Source organism: Mixophyes fleayi, chromosome 12, assembly GCF_038048845.1.
Source record: "Mixophyes fleayi isolate aMixFle1 chromosome 12, aMixFle1.hap1, whole genome shotgun sequence".
Classification (NCBI taxonomy): Eukaryota; Metazoa; Chordata; class Amphibia; order Anura; family Limnodynastidae; genus Mixophyes; species Mixophyes fleayi.
In genome coordinates this window covers 4,998,641-5,023,196 of record NC_134413.1, presented here as the reverse complement: position 1 = coordinate 5,023,196, position 24,556 = coordinate 4,998,641, and the positions used below count along the sequence as shown (strand labels likewise).

Below are 24,556 nucleotides of genomic sequence, written 5' to 3'. Positions count from 1 at the left end.
GCACTAAAAGTAGATGGAGGGTTCGGGGTGGGAGGATTGAGAAGATATTTAAATGTATTGAAAAGGTGTTTGGGGTTAGAGGCCTGAGCATAGATAAGAGATTGGAAGTATGTTTGTTTTGCAGTGTCCAGAGCATTTTGATAGGAGTGGTAGACAGAAGTATATGTGAAGAAGTCATTAGAGCTTTACGGGACAGTTTTTGAAGATTTCGTGTTGCTTTAGTGTGCCACGGTTGACATCGAAGTCGACGTGTAGTATGTAGTGTCGCTGGAACCACTTGATCAAGGGCCGTTGCTAAGGTTTGGTGAAAATGGGGTACTGCCATCTCAGGGGATGAGAATGTAGAGATAGGGGAGAGAAGGTGTTGGACAGAGGTGGAAAATTGTTGAAGATTAATAGAATTCAGATTTCTGCGGGTATGAGGAGGCTTGGTAGAGTTAGACAGTAGAGAGGTTAGAGCAGTGGGGGTGAGTGAGTAGCTGATAAGGTGATGATCCGAGAGGGGGAAGGGTGTGTTAAGAAAATTAGAAAGTGAGCATAGTCTAGAGAAAACAAGATCAAGGCAGTGGCCATCCTTATGAGTAGATGATTCAATCCACTGGGAGAGGTCAAGTGAGGAGGTTAGAGAGAGTAGTTTGGAAGCAGCTTTGGAAGGTGGGTTATCAATGGGGATGTTGAAATCACCCATGATGATGGTGGGGATGTCTGAAGATAAGAATTGAGGCAGCCATACAGAGAAATCCTCAATAAATTGTGGGTGTGCTCCAGGGGGACGATAGATCATCGCAACACGTAGAGAGAATGGATTAAAAATGCGAATAGCACAGATAACGCACAGATAACATGGTAACGTAGATCATGTTATTTATGGGACAGTGAGAGTGAAAGTGATGGTAGTGACCAGCGGGAAGGAGGCCTGAGCTTAAGAAAACAGGGCTAGGGAAGCAGCCAAGAGGTATGGAGGGCGATGGAATAGTAGAAGGTGAACACAAGGAAATTCAGCTCTGGTCCCAAGAGCTTACATCCTAAAGGAAAAGTGCAGACACAAGTAGGGTGGAACCGAGTGGGGAAGTGGAGGTGAAAGCACGCTTGAAGCCTTGGAGAGAAGAGGCTAACCTAATAGGGCATTGGAGATCGTTCCTCATTCCACAGCTGGGGAGCAGCTCGGGCAAAGTCCTGGAGGCGAGAGTTGGACGAGATAATCAGCGTGGTAGTACGGTGTTGGTCATTGGCAGATCGGAGGGGCGGGAAGGAGTGTGCACATAGATGAAGTTGGAGATCTAAGGGGGGAGGATTGGTTGAGAGATTTGTTGGGCAGGATAAAGAGTTTAAATTTAATTGGGCAGCGACATTGAAGATAGACTGTGGCGGACAAGGTGGGAGTCAGGTCTGCCAGAGGGGAGGAGGTTACAGTAATCAAGGCGGGAGATGACAAGGGAGAGAATAAGAGTATTGGTGGGTTCCGTGGTTAGAAAGGGTCGGATCTTAGATATATTCCGGAGGTGGAAGCGGCAGGGACAGGCTGGCAAATTTTAGCCTGGGGAGGTTCAGACTCAGCAGTCTATTAGGAATATTTTAGACTGGCCAGGGGCCCCTCTACCCCAGGGAAGCAGCAGGATTTAGAGAGGGACTGACTGTGAGGAGTGAAGGAGAGGTAAGAGTACAGGATGACCCCCTAGGCTGCTGACGTAAGGGGCAGACAAAGGGTTGGAGAAATGTAAAAAGCTGTTATTTCACATTTTGTATATATGAATGAAAGAAATGTAATATTAAATCAGCTCTTAGTGTTAACACTGTAGTATTTTTGCATGATGCTAAAATAAACTTTTTTTTTTAAACTCCAGATAAGAGGGAACTAGTATCACATGTGTAATATATAATAACTTACATCAGTTCTACAATCCTAATGTTTGCCGAGTGTGCGGAGCCGGTATGATGTCTCTGGTTCCGTGTTGTAGATACTAAGAGCCACCAAAATTTTCACCACGAAACAATATTTCTGCTGTAACTTTTCATCACTATAGAAAAGCAGCAGCATTTTTGCAATAGAAAAAAAAATGATAACACTATTTAAAAATTCTCTACTCATTTGCTGGATGCAGCCTGTAAGATAACAGCACGTTATCTGCGGCCCTATATCTGTACAGAACCGGAGTCTTAGATTTGTGCTTAGTGAGGATATAACTGCAGAGAGAGCTGCGTGGTGAAATACAGATTTTATTATTTGTTGCTGATAACAGCGAGGGGTGGGACCGGTTGGCTGCAGCAGCAATAAGGCCTTGGCTTGGGGGAATCTGTGAGACGTTTAAGGGTTATCTCTGGTGGTTTTCAGACTGACATTAAAAGGGGAATAACTCTCTCTCAGCACAAACTCTGCCCACCTCAGTGACATCACTGCAGTGACAAGAGAATAGTGTGATGTCATCATCCATGACATCATCAGTTTCAGCATGAAAATGAATAGAGGTAAGAAGCCACAGAAATTGCAGCCACTGATTGAAAGTGGATAGTTGCCTGGAGAGATATTTGAATCCAGATAGATATGTTATATTCATAATTAATTTGATGTTAATCTACATGTAAAGAGCCTTAGAAGGTGCTTCAAGTGCTAGTAACAAACACTTGTGAAACGCGTTTGGCTCTGCAATGATTTTCACTAGCGGTAGAAATAAAACGCTAACGAAAAAGCTGAGGGCACAGTCCACAAAGTATTTTTTAAAAGGGTTTCCACCTTCAGATAACTTTCATTTATTGGTGTATATATGCCCATTTTTATTTATTTTTTTACAAAGTATATTGCTTTTTCTTTCTGCCTTCCTTGTGTGCTTTTTTCAGCCATGCCTTTATATGATAAGGCAGAGTTATATCAGTTGCCCTTGAACATGACACAAAGCTCCTCTCTGGATAAAACTTTATCTAATGCAGCGACCACACTAGAGCCGCACAGTGTCCAAGGGCAATAAGCATGTCTTTGTGATTAAATAAATACCTGGCTGAAATGAACGGAAGCCATGAATAAATAATAAATGAATCTCCTCTAACGGTAGACAGCCAGCTTGGTTATAACAAAGCCGAAGGAGAAACATCTGCCTGCAGTGACATTACCGACAGTTTACTGTACAAACATATCGGGCACGTTTGCAACAACCTTTCTGTTGTAACTGACACGTTCGATCCCCTATGTGTGACCTATAAACAAGACGGTGAAATACAATGTGCTCTGGCATTAGGGTTGCCAGGTCAGTCCTTTAAATGTGTACATATCATTTGCACGCAGTGCGGGCAGCCATTTTGCGAGCGTGGCCAATGATCATGGGGATGCAGCCTATCAATTCACCAGAACATCCCTGAGGCACAAAATATTCTCATAAATATCCGTTCAGCCCAGAAAATGGTGCCTCAGTGACGTCACAAACTACTAGCGGATGTATAGGCTACAAAATGGCTCCACTCTATGTAGTGGTACACTTTCTGGGTACACCATAGGCAAACCGAGGGGGGGGGGGGATTCCTAGTGCCTGAAACCCCCGTCCAAGCCCGGGGCACTGTATAATTGAGGTGACTGGACCTTGCTCCCGCTTCACACAGCTCTGCTTGAAAAGGGAGAGCTGCGTGCACCTAACAGTAGTGCACGCAGCATTGCCCACGTATATTATAGGGATAGGAAGAGTTGGAGGTCAGCCAAGCACTGTCTTAAATTATAGCCACGCCCCCATGCATGCTGGTCACGCCCACTGGCGGCATGGTGTGGAAACCCCCCTCTACAAATCCTGCGTTTGCCCCTGTACATAGGAACATGAATCACATATGCATGTGCCACGATGTAAGAACTGCGGGTGTGCACGGAGTGTCTACTCTGATTTTTATGCAGCTATACACTTTTATGTTCATGAAAGACTACACAGTACGATAGGTCTGCAACGTTTCGGTCACCAGTTTCAGATTTGTTGACGTTTCCAAGGACAAAGCGTGTGCCCACCTACCTTGTCACACGGAGACTCCGCAGGAAACAGGACCATTAGTACAATACTAACGAGAGCCCAGGATTACTGTGCAATCATTAAACCAGTGATCAGTTTCAGATGAACCTGGATATTGCTATAATGACCCGATTGAAGAACCTTTTTCAATTCTGCATCATATGAGACATTAAAACTAGTTGTGTGTCAGCATGTTACTTATAATGCATCATTCTCAAAGATATTCCAGTAAAATGCATTCAAAAATAATTCTACTAAATAATTGGACTTTGGATTAGTTTTTTTCATCTTGATATAATGACATTTTTGTGGCTATCGGCATCAATAGCTATTAATAAAAACACATTTCCTTCCAATATAGTCCATCTTCATCCTTTTGTAAAATAAGAAAAGCCTAAAAGTATTTGGTGTTTGCATCATTTCACGAGCGCTCTCCCCCATCTGCCGTTGCAGCAGTTGAATTTGTGACCGAACCAGGAGACTTGGGCTGTAACCCTACTGCTTACGTGTTTCAGGGGGTGCTTGGCTGTCAATCATCAGTACCCTCTCTCCTACCTGATCATAGAGATGTTCCTAGTGCTATGAGTACCTCTGCAATGACAGAAAGTAGCTCTATATGGGCTGGGATGTGGGTACATTGTATCTGTGCAATATGGGGGGATCTTTGTGCAACAGAGGGGTCTGTAATATGGGTAGGGGACTGTGAATCTGCACCCTCTATATGCAAAAAAGAGGGTGTAAGTATGAAAGAGGGGTGCATTTGCAATGAGGGAGAAGTGTGGTGGGATTAGTGGGGCTGATTTTACATCCTGGTATCTATGCCGCTGCCTCTGGCTTACCAGCTGTGTGCAATCAAGGAAGAGTCTCTCTCCAAATAACATTTCATATTTCAAACATTTCACAATGTCACAAACATCCTCCCATAAGCTTCCACATGTAGAAGGGGGGACACTCTGATAATTACTTTGCTTATACTCTGGCACCGGTCACTAAGAACCCGAGCACCCGGCAAAATGTGGCTCTGTCTCTCGGCAGCTCTATTATTCCTTTGGTGGGGAGGACGAAAGCGGATCAAAGAGACAAAGAGGAACAATCAATTACTGAGACAATGGAGTTGTGCTTGAGACTGTCTGGATTGCCTTGTATGGGTCAAATCATCAGACCATTCATTCATTCTCCTCTCAGTTAATGAGACAAATTAAATTCGGATTTCTTTTTTTTTTTTTGTGTTAGTGGCCTGTTAGGACTCAGATTTGCAATGCCAATGATAGCCATCAACGACTGAAATATTATGTGTGTGGAATGTTCAGATTGTGGTAGTCTTTTTTTTATATTTGTGATACAATTTCACCATACACAAACAAGCATCTCTCCTCTGTATTGCATTTAAAATGTTTTGTGCTTTATAAAACAAGACAATAATCTTTACTTCAACCTAAATTCTTCAGATACTCCGTTAATCTCCTCCTTATGCAGATATGAAAGATGGGGGGGGCGATTCAATTCTGGGTGAAATCTCACCACGCTGGAGACTCTGCGGGTTGTTCGGCACCTAAGACATCAGCAACGTTTTAGGTACCATAATACCGGGAAATAGGCGCTACGAACCTCGCAATGGATTGAATCGCCCCATAGAGTGTAAACCACATTATAATGCAATTTTTAGCAGACCATAGTTTATTATAAGACAGTGCTACAGTGATGTTCTGGGAAAGAGACCTAAGGGTATATTTACTAAACTGCGGGTTTGAAAAAGTGGAGATGTTGTCTATAGCAACCAGCTGTCATTTTGTAGAATTTACTAAATAAATGAAAGCTAAAATCTGATGAGTTGCTATAGGCAACATTGAGCAGCACGGTGGCTCAGTGGTTAGCACTTCTGCCTCACACCACTGGGGTCTTGAGTTTGATTCCTGACCATGACCTTATCTGTGTGGAGTTTGTATGTTCTCCCCGTGTTTGCGTGGGTTTCCTCCAGGTGCTCCGGTTTCCTCCCACACTCCAACAATATACTGGTAGGTTAATTGGCTGCTATTAAATTGACCTTAGTCTCTGTCGGTCTGTGTGTGTGTTAAGGGATTTAACACTGCAGAATTAGTGGCGCTATATAAATAAATAGATGATGGTCTCCAATTTTTGAGACCCGCAGTTTAGTAAATATACCCCCTACACTCTATGTATGTGACACTCTATGTATGTGACACTCTATGTGTGTGACACTCTATGTATGTGACACTCTATGTGTTGTTCTCCCATTTGAAACTGTTTGCAGCTTAATGTTGTGAACTGACCAGAAACAGCATAAAAAGTAGAAACACTTTCGTCAAATCGTACACAAATTAGCAGTTAAAAATTAACTTTTTTCCTTTTCTTTTTCACAAAGGTAATCCTTGGCTTGCTTTGTGTATGACAATTCATTTCAGTAGTCAAGCAGCAGCGTTTTTAGGTATTCCTCTTTTTCACAAGACAGTGCTGAATATTTTTTTTTTTATTGATGACTAAACCAATAAAGAGAGGCAAACGTTGTCAAATCCCACGGCAGTGACAAAACAAAACAGGAAGAGCCGTCAGATCGTCAAGTTTAATGTCCAATTTATTTTTCTTTTTTTTATAACTTGAAAACTGGAACAAGCTTTGTTTAAAACGAGCGTACAAATGAAATGGCAGACACATGCTGAACTCAACAAATGAGACAGTACGGTAAAGAAAGAACCATATTCTTGTACAGATAGATTAAAGAAACAATAAATATCTCACCTAGCCATGTTGAAAAGACCTCTAGCCCTCCCAACATTTTATCCATAATAAAAAAAAAAATAAAAAAAAAAATAGTGCTCGTTTTTCAAACAGAGCGCAAATACCAAGCGATAATAAATAGTTTCAAACTTGTAGTAAAAGACAAAAACCTCCAAAACAACAAAAGCTCATACAATAATATAAAAAGGTAATAAAAATATTTTGCCTTGCCGTACAAATGCAAACAACTTAATTGACATTTAATTTTGCTTTGCAGTTCTGAAAATACAAAGAGCACCATAATGATGTGGCTGCCTGCAATACACGAAATGGCGGACTGTCTTGTACCGTGGGCTGGGATGAAATGCTGTTGACCGCTGAAAAAGGAAAGTCAGGTGGAAGGAGGGCAGCTACGACACGGGAGCTTGCAGATTGTGCTTGTGTTTTGGTTTCGGGAAAGGGGGGGGGGGGGTGTGAAAAATTGGGGATATTTTTTTTAATCATTATCCCAAAACATCCCAGTTGTGCTTGTCGCTTTAATTTGACACTTTAAAGGTTATCCAGGTGTGCGGTGCAAAGCACAACACGTTGGCCACGAAGAGGATTTGCATTTGCTGGTGAAGTTTGCACATTATATAGAATGTTAATTGTACAATTTAATCTTTTGACTTCCTAGTAGAGCCAGCGCATCCATTAGGGAACCTAAGGTCTAGAGGGCATTAAGGGTCCAGGATTACTCAAGTTAAACCAGTTTTGACGTGGATTTTTTTTGGGATAAAGATGATGTAGAGGACACTATGGGGTCATAATCAGGCTCTGCTTGCTAGAGAACCAAAGTTTGTGTTGGGTGAATTTTTTCTTCAATTGGCGTAGCGAACAGGGCGTTGCGGAGTTTAAACAGCAACAGGCTGTGGATTTAGTGTTCCCAGAATTGGGGTATTATGGTAAAGGAGCAGAATTTCATCTCAGCCCATCCAACATTCAGGAGTTTCATGGAATGTACAAAAAGGAGTGACGAGCAAAGCAGACGCTAATGGCTGGCAAGACCGGGGTTCATATTAGGTCCTGTTCTGACAGGGGATGGCTGTGCCTGGACCATAAATTAATACAGTCGCTTCTGCATTATCAGTGAGCCAGTCTGTGTTATTTAAGTACAACATAGAGGGAAAGGTAGGGATGGAAGGTTTGAGAATAACTCTCTATAAGAGGGTTTCATGGAAATTTTACAGGTATGTGGAATGTTCCTGTCATTTGTTTTTTTTTTAATACAAAAAAAATGATTTTATTTTACATGGGAATTACGTACCAATCAGTCAATACCTACTGAGGCCTTGATACAAGGTCCAGGCACCACATGGGTTGTTACATCCCTGTAGGAACAGTACTTATTTTGTAGGCTGATCATGGAAGAAAAAAAAAATGTACAACTTATATTACCGGTGAACAAAATATTTAAGCCGCTTTGTTTCAATTACCTGGAAGCTGACAAACAACTTCCACTTTTAAAATTTTCTGTACAATAAGGACTTAAATTACAAATGATTTATTTATTTCATTTTTTTCCCTTTTTTTTTTTTCAATATTTTATCCTGCCAAATTAAAAAAATATATTATGGCAGCCTGTTTATTTTCATTTTTATTTTTTTTTTCAAATTCACTAACAAAAAGGTACATTTAATCCTTTTAAAAGGACAAGCGTACAGTTAAAAAATTACAAGCTCCGGTAAAAATACAGCAAGTGCCTACATCATGTGAACCAATCAATATCAATATCCATTCCAGAAGAAGGGGGGAAGGGGCGGGAGGGAGAGGGGAAGAAAATTAAGCACAGTTCGGAAACGTCATATTTTTTTCTGCAAAGCAATAACAATATTAAGCACTTTTTCTACTTACTTTTTTTTTCTACATGGTGTAGCAATCACCTTTTTAAACCCCCAAATACAAGTTTCTATACAGTTTTGAAATAAAAAAATTAACACCCAAGGCAGGAAAATAAGTACTAAAACTCAGACTTTACAATTACAGTGACAAGAACAATGTTATAGACCCACCATTTAAGTTTTTTTTTGTTTTTACTGCAACATTTTTTTTTCAAGGAAATTATTTTTTTTTTCTGGTTTTGTAAAATGCCCAGGCATTCCCCATTATTACAAATACTGGTCCACTTTTACAGTAATCAAGAAATTTTAATATATATAATATATACTAAAACCCCATCACCAATAAGAAAAAAAAATAAAATAAAATAAAATAAACAATATACACATGTCCATTATGGCATTTTATAACCTATTAAGCAAACTTTGAAAAGAAATGATCGTCCAAACACACATACACACAGTTATTTATTTTCTTAATTTTTTTTTTTTTACCCTTGTACGTATTGAATACTGTAAACGTATTTTAAGACAGAGTGCACTAAATTTAACGTTTAAAAAAAAAAAAAAAATAGCCGTTGTTCCTGATTTGTTTTTTTTTCCCCCATTCAACGATAACTGGTAAGTTGTGTCATTTCATTTTCAATTCAGCAGTAAATAATTTTCATTCCGTTTTCTAAGCAGCGCTGTCCTGAAAAGACAAAAGCTGACAATAAATCAGCTAGAGAAGGTTCAAACTTGTGCTGAGTAAACATCTTCGTTAGATTGGGTCTTATGGCGGTTTTTGTGTCCACTATCGTCAACCAGAATTTTTTTTTTTTTTTTTTAATAAGTAAATGTGGCTTTGTTTGTTTTTAAAGAAATGTACTTTTCTTGTATTACTATTTTTTTTTAAAAGTCCTTTTTTTTTTTGTTTCACAAAAATGTTTTGCATTTTGTCTCAAGAGACTCACATAGGAAGATCAGTTTTCAAGGCACTCACAAAAAAATCGAATGGCAGTAGACAAACCGTCCAATAAATTATATATATATATCTTTTTATAGTGCCAGCATTGTGAATGCCAGGCTTAGCAACGCTGGCACTTAATCTCAGGTGTTCCCTTATAGACTTTCAACCCGTCGCCGGGCTGCTTGTAGGAGAATAGGCTGTAATTTCTTGTTCAGAAGCCATGGATAAACAGAAACTCAAGTTTTTAAAGTGCGGTCAACAAAATTAAAATGGGTAACCTTTTGATCTCTGCTGTCCTCCTGGTGCACGCAAAGAAAAAAGAAAAGAAAACAAAAATGGAAAAGGGATCTTTAAAAGCAGGCGTCATTATTGGAACGTTCATTATTTAGAAATAAATAACATTTTTCAATTCATAGTCCACAATATATATCGGCAACCAATGACAATGACATAACGTTTATGTATCGATGACCCTTCAGCCTTTCAGCGCTGAGTGAAACTGCAAAAAAGTTGCAGGCGGGTTCAGCGTTTAAAGGGTTAACAGTGCTTCCTTTTTAGCCGCTTGCTTGCTTGCTGGGGTGACCTGCGACGCGGCGCTCTTCGAGCGGGTGAGGTGTTCGCAGGACACTTAAGCAGCAAAAAGTATTAAGTAAAGGTTACTACATATAGCAGATTGCATCCAAGCTGGGACACTACTTAACGTCATCCCTCTCGCTGTACAAAGAAAATTAAGGATGTAATTAAGAATTAATAAAAACAAAATTTGTTTAACGTTACACTTTCCTTAATTTGATGTGTACACGACTCAAGGTTCTCAAGTATAAAGGTCCTCAAATTGTAGCTTGCATTTTAACTGTTGCGTGTGAGATCCTACCATACAATAAAATTAAGTGCTAAGATTTTTTTTTCTTTAAAGATTGTAATCCGCTGTATAAATATCTCTGACCCCATCTTTTAGAAATGGCAAGATAAATAGGAAACCACTAATAACAACTGAAAACAAATAGCTGATGGCTTCTTTGCAAGAAATTACATAGGTTTTTAGCTTAAATTCCAGAAAAGTAGCAGCCCAAAAATGATAATTTAAGATACAATTCTCCACTACTAGGATGAAAAGGGGGCTACTACTGGGATGGGTAGGGTAATTTGCTGGTCCCTGCAGCACAAGAGGGGTTTTTTTTAAACAAGGATGCGCCAACAACAAAAAAAAAAAATATATAGCAAAATAAAAATGTAAAGAAAAAAAAAAAAAATTATAAAAAAAGTACCTGCACATGCCAAAATGACAAATAAAACCCAAATAAATACAGAAATTATTGCACAGTTAAAAGGCTTCCACAATTTTGACTGCCTTATTCAACCCTCAGGTTTAAAAGAACCGCAGACACAGGTTATATTTTTTTAAGTGCCACTTTGCGACACGTAACATGTTTACGCTAAGTTATGCTTAAGAAGGCAGGTAAGGTCAGCTTTTCTCAGTTGGCAATAGTTAAATCTGTACAAATTAAATTGATTTAACCCATATAGGGGCCTTAGCTTCTTTCTGCCTGCTCAATTTTCACGTCATTTGTCAGCAAGTGTTCTCCGTGCCACTTTTTCATGTGTTTTTCCAGGGTGCTGTAAACACTGAAGGGCATCTGGCAAATGTCACAGCGGTACACCTCCTTACCTATCTGGCCATGCGTTTTCATGTGGCGCGTCAGCTTGCTGCTCTGTGCACATGCATAGTTGCAGAGTTCACATTTGTAAGGCCGTTCCCCAGTGTGGCTCCGACGGTGGACCGTGAGGTTGCTGCAGTTCTTAAATACTTTGCCACAGAACTCGCACGTATCGCTCCTCCTCCCTTCCTTGGAGCTGGGTCGGCCAGGGCCCGGTCCGCCGATGTGAGGTGTACTGCCCCCGCTCGCTGTCCCACTCCGCCCTGAGAGACCCCCGTCCAGCATGTCACCTGGTGGAGTGGAAAACCGCAGGCTTCCGTTTTCTGAAGAGTGCTCAGAAGACGTTGCGAAAGGGGATTGTCGAGAGTCTGTGAATCCTAGAAACGGATCCTTCATGAAGTGCCGTGATGCTGCATATCCCACCAGCCACTGCGAGTAAACGTTTTCTGAAGGGATTATCGTTGCTGGTGGTAAGTCTAAGTCCTTCTCAATTTTTATCCTTTTTGTTGAGTTATTGTGACCAGAGCCAGAGATGGGCATAGGTTTTCGAGGGAACAGGCCTGGGAAGGGGTCACCTGAGCCAAAATTTCTTCCGTTGACCGTCCCCTCTTCGTTTCGGATGATTTCTCTTTCAACCCCATCTTCATCACCCGGAATCCTCCGACACAAGTCTCGTGGATCAGAAGACCGTTTCATGAAATGACTTCTCTTCTGTTTGTCATTGAGCATGTCATTGTATGCGTGCATATTTCCAATGTTTACATTCTCCATCACTTTGCCAAGAATGAGGGACTTCTCGTCATGGAGTGGCTTAGTGCCGTTCTCACGATTACGACTTATTTCTGAGTCCATACTGAAACTTGACTCTGGTCTACTTTCATTCTCCAGTTCCTCCTCCTCCTCTTCTTCCTCCTCCTCTTCTTCTTCATTGTCATGGCCTAATGAACGGTCACTTTCATTTCTAAAATCTGTCTCGTTGGATTTCCCTCCTTCTCCTGTCAGCTCACTAGTGCCTGGTTCTGGTGAGCTGGTAGCTGATAGTCCATCATCAGATCTGCCGGTTATTGAACCAGCTTTGTGCATATGCGTTTTCATGTGGCGTTTTAACTTGCTTGCCTGCGAACATGCGTGGTCACACAGTTGACATTTGTACGGTTTTTCCCCCGTGTGACTGCGACGGTGAACTATAAGATTACTCTGGAATTTGAATGTCTTCCCGCAGAACTCGCAGGATTTACTTTTGAGCTGGGTCTGTGGCGGCGTTGTACTGGCTGGGGGCATGGGTGGCAATGGAGGGGTACTCATAAAAGGGGATTTCGGGCTTGGCTGGAAGGGATTTAGTAGGCGATGCATAGGATTGCCACGGTTTGGAGATACCGGAGGAGGAGTTGAATTGTTTCCTGCCAGTTCTCGTAGCCTTCGGGAAAAATCCATTGCTGGAGATTCAATTGCCATTGGATTTAAACGCATAACTCTGTCAAAGGCACTGGGATGCTGGGCAACTAACCCCATTTCTTCGGCACTAAGGCGGTGCGGGTCCAGATGATGGCGAGGGGGCGGGCTGAAGAGCGGAGGAGTGTTTGGGAGCCGAGCATCGGCGAAGCCTGGATGGTCACGTAGAAGGGGTCCGGTCATTCGTAAAAGATTAAAGGGATTGCTGTCTCCGAGGAAGTTCATCAGGGGGGATGGTGCTACAGTCTCCGGTCCCAGAGGTGGGGGGATAGTAATTCGGGGAGTGAGGGAACTGTTTGTCGGGCTAGTCTCCAGGTAGATGCGAAATCCGTGTGTGTTTTGAGCGTGCTGAAGCAGAAACCAGGCGCTGTTGAAAGGCTGCTTACATGTTGTGCAAATATAGCTTGAAGGCTCATCTTTACCTAGAAGAGAGGAGAAGTACGTTAAAATACTGTATTAAAACCCTAGCGGGCTTTTAATTGTCAATCTCATATTTCAAAACAAACATATAGGTATCTGTGGCATCACTAGTCAAGCCACCATTTTTTATCATGAGAATGTAACCCCTCAATGTGCCAGGAACCAATGACTCACACCCAATGAATATTATTCACACCTCATGAATATTAATAAGGCAGGGCATCTGTAATGCGGGTTCCTAGCAAATTGACAGTACGCCTACAACGGAATGTATTCACTGTGTGTAGGCGACTGATCCGCTTTTATTTCTGCTTTTTGCACCGAGAACAAAGCTGCAACAAATCCTGCAACTGTTTATCACGTTGGCTGCAATCTGCAACGCTACAGTGCAGAACACAGTAATGACCGTTTGCTAATATACTTGCATTACGCTCTTATCAGCTCTGCAGAATGAATATGTGTGTAGAAAAACAATACCTGATCAATAAGTGCTTCAATATACTTCACCTTAACACATTTACATTGATTTTTTTTTTTAAATATACTGCAATCGCACAGCTGTAACATTGTAGCACTGTTGAGAATGACATTAAGGCTTATCTGTAAATAAATGTCTTCACTTATCACTAGATTTATTTTAGATCATTTAGAAGTACAATAATTCTGTGCTCAGAAAGGTTTATGACATGAGGAAGCTCAGTTTCTACCCACAAATAATACAGTTACAAATGATCGAGATACTGTACAGGGTGAAAAAGCTAATTATTCAAAGAAAACAAGGAATCAATGTCAAAAAAAAAAAAAAAAGGGTTTGTAGTTGTTTGAGCAAAGACTTAAGGGATGGTAAATAGTGTCATTGTGCAGAGGAGGAAGATCGTGGAATAAAGAGGTGTTGGGCCAGCACCGTAGGCAACCCCGGGGTAGGGAGAGCAGAAGGGGGGATGCAGCTTCCCGAGAAGCCCACTATGGATAAGTTCTTTTGATTAATATATGAATGGATGAGAAACTGTCATTTCTAGCACTTCCAAACACTTGCACTGGTTCCTTCTTGCAAAGCAATGTAATATGTAGGGCTTTCCAAGTACATTAGGTTTATTATATGTAACGTATGCAGAATTTACATACGAAGAATATGACTATTTTGGTGCAGAGGGAATCCCCATTTTTGAAATCCTGCCCTTCCTCCTGAGCAAAATAAACTTGAGGAATAATGACATGAGGGTGTGAAGGGAAGACACTAAGAGGAAATGCTGGGGGTGGGTTATAGGACATTGTGGGGGTTATTTATGAGAGAGAGTACAGATGTATGTGCAAAATTAGAAAATGAAAGCTGACTTCATGGGTTACAGCACTAATTTATACCTGTGCACCACTTTTTACAAATGTTCCTCTTTGTACCTGCTACATAGACTGTGTGACTGCGCTGTGACATCACCATCCAATCACACACTAACCTGCTACATAGACTGTGTGACTGCGCTGTGACATCATTATCCAATCACACACTAACCTGCTACATAGACTGTGTGACTGCGCTGTGACATCACCATCCAATCACACACTAACCTGCTACATAGACTGTGTGACTGCGCTCACTATGTGACATCACCATCCAATCACACACTAACCTGCTACATAGACTGTGTGACTGCGCTGTGACATCACCATCCAATCACACACTAACCTGCTACATACTCTGTGTGACTGCGCTGTGACATTACCATCCAATCACACACTAACCTGCTACATAGACTGTGTGACTGCGCTCACTGTGTGACATCACCATCCAATCACACACTAACCTGCTACATAGACTGTGTGACTATGCTGTGACATCACCATCCAATCACACACTAACCTGCTACATAGACTATGTGACTGCGCTGTGACATCACCATCCAATCACACACTAACCTGCTACATAGACTGTGTGACTGCGCTCACTGTGTGACATCACCATCCAATCACACACTAACCTGCTACATAGACTGTGTGACTGCGCTCACTGTGTGACATCACCATCCAATCACACACTAACCTGCTACATAGACTGTGTGACTGCGCTGTGACATCACCATCCAATCACACACTAACCTGCTACATAGACTGTGTGACTGCGCTTTTCTTCATACATACCATATGACCAAGTCTCTGCTGAGGAATCTGTGTGACATATGTATGACTCCATCCCAAGTATCTTTCTAACATTTCCAACCCACGTGAATGCAGAACCTCGCCAGTCCTTGACTGAGCTCCACAACGGAGACAGGTAGAGACAAGATAATTCAGCTCTCATCATGTTCTGTATCTGATAAACCCCGCAGTAGTTTGCAATCTACTTTTTTAAACATCTATTTCTTAAAGCGTACCCATCATCTACTCAGGGACCTATGAAAGCACCTCGTGCCTCATGCCTCAATTCTGTCCTGGTCAGGGGATAACACCTGACATTGATCTAACCCACAAATAGACTACCTCCATTCTATGTAGGTGACAGGAAGGCTTTAATGCTTAAATTGCTGGGTGCCACCACTTGCATAGAGAAGTCAGGTTAGGGAAGGATTCGTTTTATAACCCTCAGTTACATCTCTCCTTTAGGACATAGTTTTATTAGTCAAAATGATGTCATTGCTAACACAGCAGAGCATTTGTGCTCTCAAGCGCACCATATGTTCAGCGTTCAGGAGACAAGCTGCAGCAACTTGTATAAACACGAAAAGTTCCATTCAGGTAAACTGGGATTACTGGGGCTATTTAATTCAACTGAACTGGTCGTTTTAAATGGCAGTTCTGCTCAGTCGCTTGCTGGGACACGCTGACAAGAATGTGACCTCTCTTACCTGATGTCTTCCTATCATATAACACACCAGACATGTAACTGTACATAGTTTTTATTGTATACTTTGCCAGAACCTTAAAGGAAAACTGTCACAAAATTGGAAAGCTTGTAGAAGATGTATTACAGCAATATAATACAGCAGATCTGGCTTTATATAACTTCGGACCAGGTAGCAACTGATGTCTTATTTTGAAAAACAAATCTGACACCAGCAACTGCCTGGTCTAAAGCCAGATACGATGTGTGTGCTGATACCAGGAGTTTATAAGTTCTTATTACACCTGATACAGAAAGATGTTTCCATTGTGATATCCAATAATGACCAAACTGAAAACATTTATAATTTGACTGCGATACATTGATTATTATTTGCTTTTTTCTAATGATGAATTCTGTGATAGTTCCTCTCATCCATCTGTTTAGATATAACTATTTACAAAACATCGCTTTATGGTAACATTGTCTGGCAGCTGCCCAACCACTCTACAGGTTTCCATTACAGAGCCAGATAACGCAACTACGTATCAAAAGACAACATAATGCACAGAAATGATGCAGAAATCCAGATATTTATTTACAATCACAAAGCAAAACCGTGCAACACTAAGTTCTAAACAAACCCGCTAAGTCAAATCCATAATCTATTTTTTCTGTACAATAGTCTGAGATCCAAGTTTAGTTTGTCTACTTTTGGATAAATCCTCTGTAATCAAAACAAGCGCTCAACAAGCCGACCTTAGCTCTTCAAGACGGCTCTCGGCTCCAGGTAACAAGGATGAAGGAGCAGTTGTTCGAAGCCGACAACCCCTTGAATTGAACTCTGTGCTGACACAATAATACATCTACTCTTCTAATCAAGTTATTTTACTTTATTTGATTAATTTATGCATCTCCCAGTGGGTGGTTTCTGACTTGGAGACAACAAAAACTAGACGTACTATAGGATTACTTGGCAATCTTTCTATGATGAGGTAACATGCCCTTGTATGTTTCAACAACTCAAACAATGGCTTGTCTAGAATATAGGTTACGTTTATCTTGAAAACACTTTGTTACTGTGATCGAGGCGGTTCTACTTTAACGGAAACATGCACGCCACCAAGAAACAGACCCCTTGCTGCGACTGTATGGAACACGCACCTCGTATCAGTGTATCGTAGCACAGAGTAACCATAGGACGTGTTCATGGTATGTTGGTTTGTGATGCTGACAAGAGTATCAGCTATGAGAAGCTCACTGACCTTCAGTGCAGTTGTAAATGAAAGAGTGTAACCTATTTTCAAACTATTTTAAAAGGGGCCTGTGGTTAACCCCGAGTCTGCAACTGTCTGTTTACAAGTTTATTAAGAGCTGCTCTGATGAGAAACCTTTTATGGTGTTTTGGTCAATCACAGCCTGCAAATCCTGGCTAAAATCGGATGTACTGTCCGTAAGCACAGCGCTCTGGTTACAGGAGACCACTTAGGCAGACCATACGGCCTACAGAGACTGGAGGTGACACCAAGGATCCTGGAAGGTGTCTTTAAATTCTGGTGGATGTGGGATGGGGGGAGGATGGGGTCATGGGATGAGATAGGAGCTTCGAAGTCACACCAAGTCTATTATGGTTTGTGGTTCTCCTAATAGAAACTTAAAGATGAAGGAAAAAAAATCTGAATTGAGTCTGCTAAATATTTCTAAAATATGAGAGAGGAGAAGATGACAGCTGCAGAGAGGTCTAAAAGTCTCTGTGTGTTTCTGTGTAAGTCTGCGTCTCTGTCCCTTTAATTAGTTGGACTCCGCTGCCTACATGGATGTACAGAGCCCTCTCGTCTGCCCACTGAACACTTAACAACAGATCTAGAGCCTTAATGTTTACTCTCTTGTCATTAGAGGGCATCCAGTACAATAAAATAACAGTGACAGCTATATTTTCAAGGATATGTCCTATAGCGAATAGGTGATTATTTTTGTCATAGTTATAACCAGCAGGCATTGGAAGAGGGACAATCTGAGCCAGCCGACCAGTTCTCAGAGTCACCAAAACTTTACAAAGTTCCCTTTGTTGATTGTGTTGTTACGACCATCAAGTAGCTGAATATTTACCCAAATACAAGACAAAAAAGGAGTTTTTTCTTATAAGGTTCAACTACTGTATTTTGAAGATAACAGATAATAGATTTTACGTGATGAGATAATATACGGGATGGCATGGCGGCTCAGTTGTTAGCACTTCTGCCTCACAGCGCTGGGGTGATGAGTTCAATTCCTGACCATGGCCTTATCTGTGTGGAGTTTGTATGTTCTCCCTGTGTTTGCGTGGGTTTCCTCCGGATGCTCCGGTTTCCTCCCACACTCCAAAAACATACTAATAGGTTAATTGGCTGCTATCAAAATTGACTGTAGTCTTTCTCTCTCTCTGTCTGTCTATGTGTGTGTGTTGGGGAATTTAGACTGTAAGCTCCAATGGGGCAGGGACTGGTGTGGATGAGTTCTCTGTACAGAGCTGCGGAATTAGTGGCGCTATATAAATAAATGGTAATGATGGTGATACTCGGTCTATCCTCTTCTGTAGATTACAGGGATATTATAAGTCACTGAGCAACTTCTGACATCTCATTTATAGAAAGGGCTCTGTTATTTTATTAATATAAGCACATTTTCCTAAAGGCCACCAAAGTGTTGAGATCAAAATTCATCGACTGCCTGATTCAAAACTCACTGCGTACAGATATTATTTACAAGACTTTACACGGACATTATCGCTCGAGTACTGTTAAGAGTCCTGCGACCTGATCAGAATTTAACAATTCCGAATAGGAACCCAAGCTGAGGTCAGCTGCAATACTGTGATTTTCTCTGTATATACTGACACATGTCATTGTGTATTAAATATCTTCATACTGGACATTCCCTGCAGTACCAGGTGGACTCCACAGCTCTTTATACCCAGGACCAGCTCCAAAGGCCGTAAATCTTGTTTATATACAATATACATTAATCTGTGTGGAGATAATTGACATGATGCTGTCTTATATATAGGTTATCTAATACACAAGGGGCTCATTGGAGGCGCAGTACAAACCAGAAGCAATATACATATATTGTGCGGAGGGACATTATAGAAAGGTGATGGGGTCCCCCGGGATTTGTGTAACGCAAGGAGAAAACATTTTGCATCACTTCTCTCAGGAAGTTAAAGATTATCCCCTTGAACTGAGTTGATAATAAAACATAATAGACTGAGGTAGCTGGAGAAAGTTTGAATATTTCAATTTCCTGAAATAACAGAAAATTAAGTGGACCTGGTAATTGCTGGTGGCAGCAGACATGCCCCCATCACCCAGCAGCGGCCCAGAAACACAAACCATGCTGGCAGCTAATCAGCTGCTCTTCGAGTGGCACTATAAGTCCCAGCATGTCCTGCTGGCACTTGTAGTTCCACAGCAGCTGGGGTGCCCACTGCTGGATGTGTAATATTAATCTTATTGGATAGATTTTTTTTTATTTTATTTCTTGATGGATATTACACAGCACAGAAAAGAGCAAAGAGCAGATCGGTTAACAGGACTCAGTGCGGGTCTCTGGCTCCACGGCACAGGCAGAACAATGGACCGTGTTCCGGTACCAGTAAAAAAATAAAATAAAATAAAAACGCAGAGGCTGCACAGCGGCGAGATAATCTCCGGCGTGCAGGATTGCAGAGGTAAGGGTTTCACCTTGTCTGAATACGACAGTCTGTTCAGGTTAACCAACTGCAGGGTAATAATAACTCTTGCAGACTTGTCACCGAGCACAAAAGTCATCAGCAACTGAATGTTCTTTCCTTGCACCGCAATTAAGACGAATCAATACGACGTGCCACAAATGGTATTTTATTCTCAATAAGAACTCGGGCTGAGTTTATTCAGAATATTTTACAGCTTCCCTGGGGGATTTTGGGCCAACGCAGATGGCAAATAAAGTACTCTGCCTAGGGCTAGAGCACATTATGCTAATTCTAATGTCAGATGTACTTTAATATACAGCTCTATTTAATCACCCCATTATTTCACATTTCCATATGAAAAACCTGCGGCACTTCGGCAGAGCTTTCAGTGGCTGACAATGCCAGCTTCCTTCATCTGACGGAGGAGAAGAAAAAGGGAGAGCTGGTCAATCTCACCGAGCTGCACATTATTACACCCTCCCCTGAATGTAAATCCGGCTGATGGAATGAAGGAAAGATCCTGGAGGAATGCCGGCTCCTACAAGTCCCTGATTGCAAGATGGTTCCTGCAGGGACCGACCAAATCACTGGAGCCAAGTCTGTAGAAATCCCAGCAACACACTCTTAAGCTGGGTACACACTACACAGTTTTCATTCAATAATCGGCTCAAACAGCCGACATACAACCACTCGTTCAAAAGTCGGGTCAGTGTGTGCAGTGACACGATGGTCAAAAGTCTGCCCAAATGGACGATTGGTTGGTCGTACCGTTTAATATTTTCGTTCCAATCTCGTTACCGCTGTGCAGTGTGTATAAACTTCCGACTGATCCACAACAGTGAGTACGAAATTACAGTCATTGCTCACGACAACATGGCTGTAAAAAGTCGCTAAAGGGACGTCCGCTCTTCCCTTTATCATCCTAAACAAGGCTGGTGTGTATGCAGTCCATGAACCGAGCGATCGGAACATCGATCGCATGTAAAATCGCTCTGCATAAAAAGTTGGTTGAAATTTCTGTAGTGTGTACCCAGCTTAAGTTACCGCACACAACATCTATCGGCTGTAGTGCATCAACACTGGACCGAAAGGTCAGCGTCTGCCAACAGAGTGCCGAAACAGAGTGGAGTGGCCTTACCCAACCCACCAAAATAACAGAGCATCTGCCGTCCATGTTACATTGTAGCATTTGCAGGTAGTCTGATACAATGTAAAAAGTTACTGCACATTACAAAAACATTTGTTCACAATCATGTTTCATGTCTTCCTTTAAATATTTGTGTATTTATATCACAATATTATCCTGGGCAAAGAAATATTCCTGGTGATAGCTCATGTGATCATTTTAAGTATTTTGAGCTATATACCAATAAAAGATGACACACTTCCCTCATATCCTCTCTACTGTCTTGTGCAACAGTGAGCACTGAATTTTTTTATTTTTTTTTGCTGGAAAACAGAAGTTTATATATTTTATATAATCAATGGGTGGGGCTTGCAGAAAACTTAAAATGTGCTTTGTCATTGCACAATACACATTTATTTTCTAAATTTTGTACCAGCCAAAGATTATAGATGTATACGGAGAAACGTCCCTGCTAACAAGGCACGGGTCAGTGATGTGGAATGTACTGAGAATCTTATGAAGTGTTTACTGCTAGGATCAAACTAGAGAAATAATGTAAGAAGCGAAAATTAGCAACATAAATCGAAAATAAAGTCGGATTAAAAAACGCTATGCAAATCTGCCAACTGTGCAGATATCAACACATAGGTATCGTGGACAACAACATTTAAAATGTTAAGGATTTTATTATGATTATTTACATTTATTTATATAGCACCAGCATTTTCCGCACCGCTACACACACTACACTTAAAGCGAAAAGTTCTGTGTAGGGTTTTTTCCCTTATTATTATGTTGGCTTAGAAAATACTGTGGAAACTGCATCCCGGCACAACAGAATGCTTTCCTTTTCTGGATCAGAATTCATTACATAAGAGACGGAATAAAAAGAATGCAAAGAATCTAAACTCCTAGGAGAGGACGTTGCCTAAAAGCTATTTTTAAAACAATCAGTGCCTCAATAGAAACACTGGAATGAGAGTCGAATTTTCCTCTATTTGCAGAAGTGCGCCGGTTTTCACTGGAAAGCCGCCTGTGTTTTGTTTGGCTCTCGTTCATACACTGCCTTGGCAGGCTTTCCTTGGATAACACACGGCGAATATCTCTCTTGCAATACAGTAGCACTCATTTCAACTGTCCCAGCCACGCGTTCTCTAATAACACAGGGAGAGAGCGGCGAAATCCTGCCGGCTGCAGAGAGAAAAGAGAGAGGAATCCTACAGCATTGTTTTGGGGGGGGGGTTTTTGTGTGTGAAAATTAAGGATTTAAGGGAAGAGGAGGAGGCAATGGAACATGTCTGTGCATTGTTCTACAGTGCAAAGAGATAATTGCAGCAGTGCTTTTAGTTGTAATGAAACAACGTTTTTTCCTTGCCAGAGAACTCTTGTCTGTTTTGGGTATTGTTTTTGTATCTGCTGGGGGTTTTCCATAAAATGTCCACAGTTATGAAACAAATCGTGTGTGCCTTCTGGCCAAAAACATAAAATATTCCGACAATCCTGCAAAGTCTTTGGATTTCTGCAGTTCGCAAGATCGCAGCTGGTGGCTGGCACAGCCTGGGCCATACAATATTCATTTAGATTTATCTTCTAGATAGGCAACACTCCAAAAACTTTCCAGTTCAAAACACTCTCTTGCTTTCCACTAGGATTTATTTAGTGCGGAGGGCAAGAAATCAACACAACACACTCTTCTATAAGAAGTTGTGACATTGTAACGCGGCAAGCTGCGAGAACACTACTAACCATTGATTACCCAGAATCCTCTAATATCCCAGAATTCCATCACCTGAAACTTAGCACGTCAGACAATATCAAACTTTTTGACGCCATCATTTTTGGTGACAGACTATATACATTGCTCCTCCCTCTCTAAAGGCAAACGTCCAGGGTATTAACCTAATATACTTTCTTATTATTCTTATTTAAAATTGATTTATGCACCATTAAGCGTTCTTAAATGAACAATTTTTTCCATTTCTCTCCCCCCCACGCTTAACAAGCTTTAATATAATTCTACTTAATCAGGAAACCGCATAAAAAAAACACAATTTGCATGTAACTATCAAAAAGCAGAAAATTGTTGAGGATGGGGCTCATTCACAACCAGACAGCACACAGCAAAATAGCACAAACTACTCTATATATATATGCACCTCAGTTGCTGCAATTCAACTGCTACATGAAAAGTAAAACTAAGAAACTGAGCTAACAGCAGCACCCACAGTTCAGTTACAACTTCCCCCTCTTTTTTCCTGTTTTCTCTAAATCTATGCATTGTTTGACCATTATTAAGGTATAGTAAAACGCAAAACTTTGGAAAATAAGGGGGGACACTCAATATATTCTCCAATGTGTGTTATCATACATGAGATATTAATGTGATACCCAATCTGGGGGTAAAGGTATCAAGCTGAGAGTTTTCCGGCGGGTTTGAAAAACCAATCAGATTCTAGCTATCGTTTATTTAGTACATTCTACAAAATGAAAGCTAGAATCTCATTGGTTGCTATAGGCAACATCTCCACTTTTCAAACCCGCCGGAACACTCTCAGCTTGATACATTTACCCCCTGATCTCATAAGCCACTGTGCTTTCAGGACTAGTATGTCAACTCATAAAACACATAAGTGAGGCGATAATATGTGATTGTTAAATTCAAAATTGCTACTGCGGACACAGATCCAGCCTGGAATCAAGAACATTCCCGACAAACAGAATGCATTCATTTTATAAGTGCTAATCTGCGAGCCATTAATGCGAACACGCTGTGGAAGTGGCCCTATTGTTTGCTGGACCAACATTCACGCAGCCTATCGATTCGGTAGGAACCAATGACGTCACTGAGACACGAGCCGCTTTGTGCCTCCTGACTCGACGAAGTCACCGGCTTCCCCTAAACGGACAGGCCGTACAGTCAGGAATGTTGGTTCGACCTGCAAAATGGCCGCCTGCACTGTGCACAGGAACACCTTTCACTGCAAAGACCTAATGCAAAACCAAATACAGACGGACGATGTTCCGTATATAAGGTTTTTCCTACGAAGACCAGCTTCTTGAAATATATATATAAAAAGAAGATGATGTGAGAGTCTGAAGCTCTTTATTTATGCATATACTCAGATGATGTACTTCCTAGCACTGCATTGATTGCAGAATGTCTGTAGCAGCCGTCTTACGTTGTGCAGGGAAGGTCAGACTCATAAAGTCAGTATTTACTGTAAACCTCCTTGTGGCAGCTCACGTGGGCTATTGCTGCTCCTTATTCAGACGAACACAGCGACTGAGCAGATACATTTGTCACTTACTGCCCCTTTCATGTCGAAGCGCCACCCTCAGAGACGGCCTTTAAGCCGAGCAGCTTGACAATACCGATGCCATAGTAAATATGACTGTTTTATGTTTATTTAATGGCTGGATCAGCCTAATCCTCACTCTCTCTCTCCCTCTGTAGTGTTAGAAGCTCGTGGCCAAATTGAGGGAAGGACTATTCCTCCCAGATAAATATCGTGGAGACTAAAAGGAAAAAAAGACCTTAGGAAAACAATTAAAACTAGAAGGTAATAAATGATGAAGAGGCTTCTAAGCAGCGTCCTGGCTCCCGTCCCAGCAGTCATTCATCCATGACAGAATCCCCCAGCCCCCAGCCGCTCAGAGGGCAGCTGGGCAGTACTGACGTCCGCCACAATATAAATGGGAATTAGATATGATCGAATGTGCTCGCCGTATTCTCCACAGAAAAGGCCGCGTTCCCCCCTGTTCTCTGGAATACATGACAAATGGTCCTGTTTCCAGGCAACACAGCAGATGACGGGATTTAAAGTTCCAGCA

General features: G+C 41.4%; 1 protein-coding gene across 3 annotated transcripts in view; it reads right to left on the bottom strand.

The window, feature by feature from the left end:
• Positions 1–6,555: 6,555 nt before the first annotated feature.
• BCL11B (BCL11 transcription factor B) overlaps positions 6,556–24,556 on the bottom strand; it is a 77,384-nt gene continuing 59,383 nt past the window's right edge. Inside the window, exons 3-4 of one of the 3 annotated variants that reach the window (XM_075192621.1) lie at positions 11,212–13,074; positions 6,556–9,841 (exon numbers count right to left, since the gene is read on the bottom strand). In XM_075192621.1, the coding sequence (XP_075048722.1) occupies positions 9,807–9,841; positions 11,212–13,074 (1,898 nt within the window). In that variant the 3' untranslated portion in view covers positions 6,556–9,806. Of the gene's footprint in view, positions 13,075–24,556 lie in introns of all 3 variants that reach the window. The other 2 variants (XM_075192620.1, XM_075192619.1) reach the window with 2 other exon arrangements.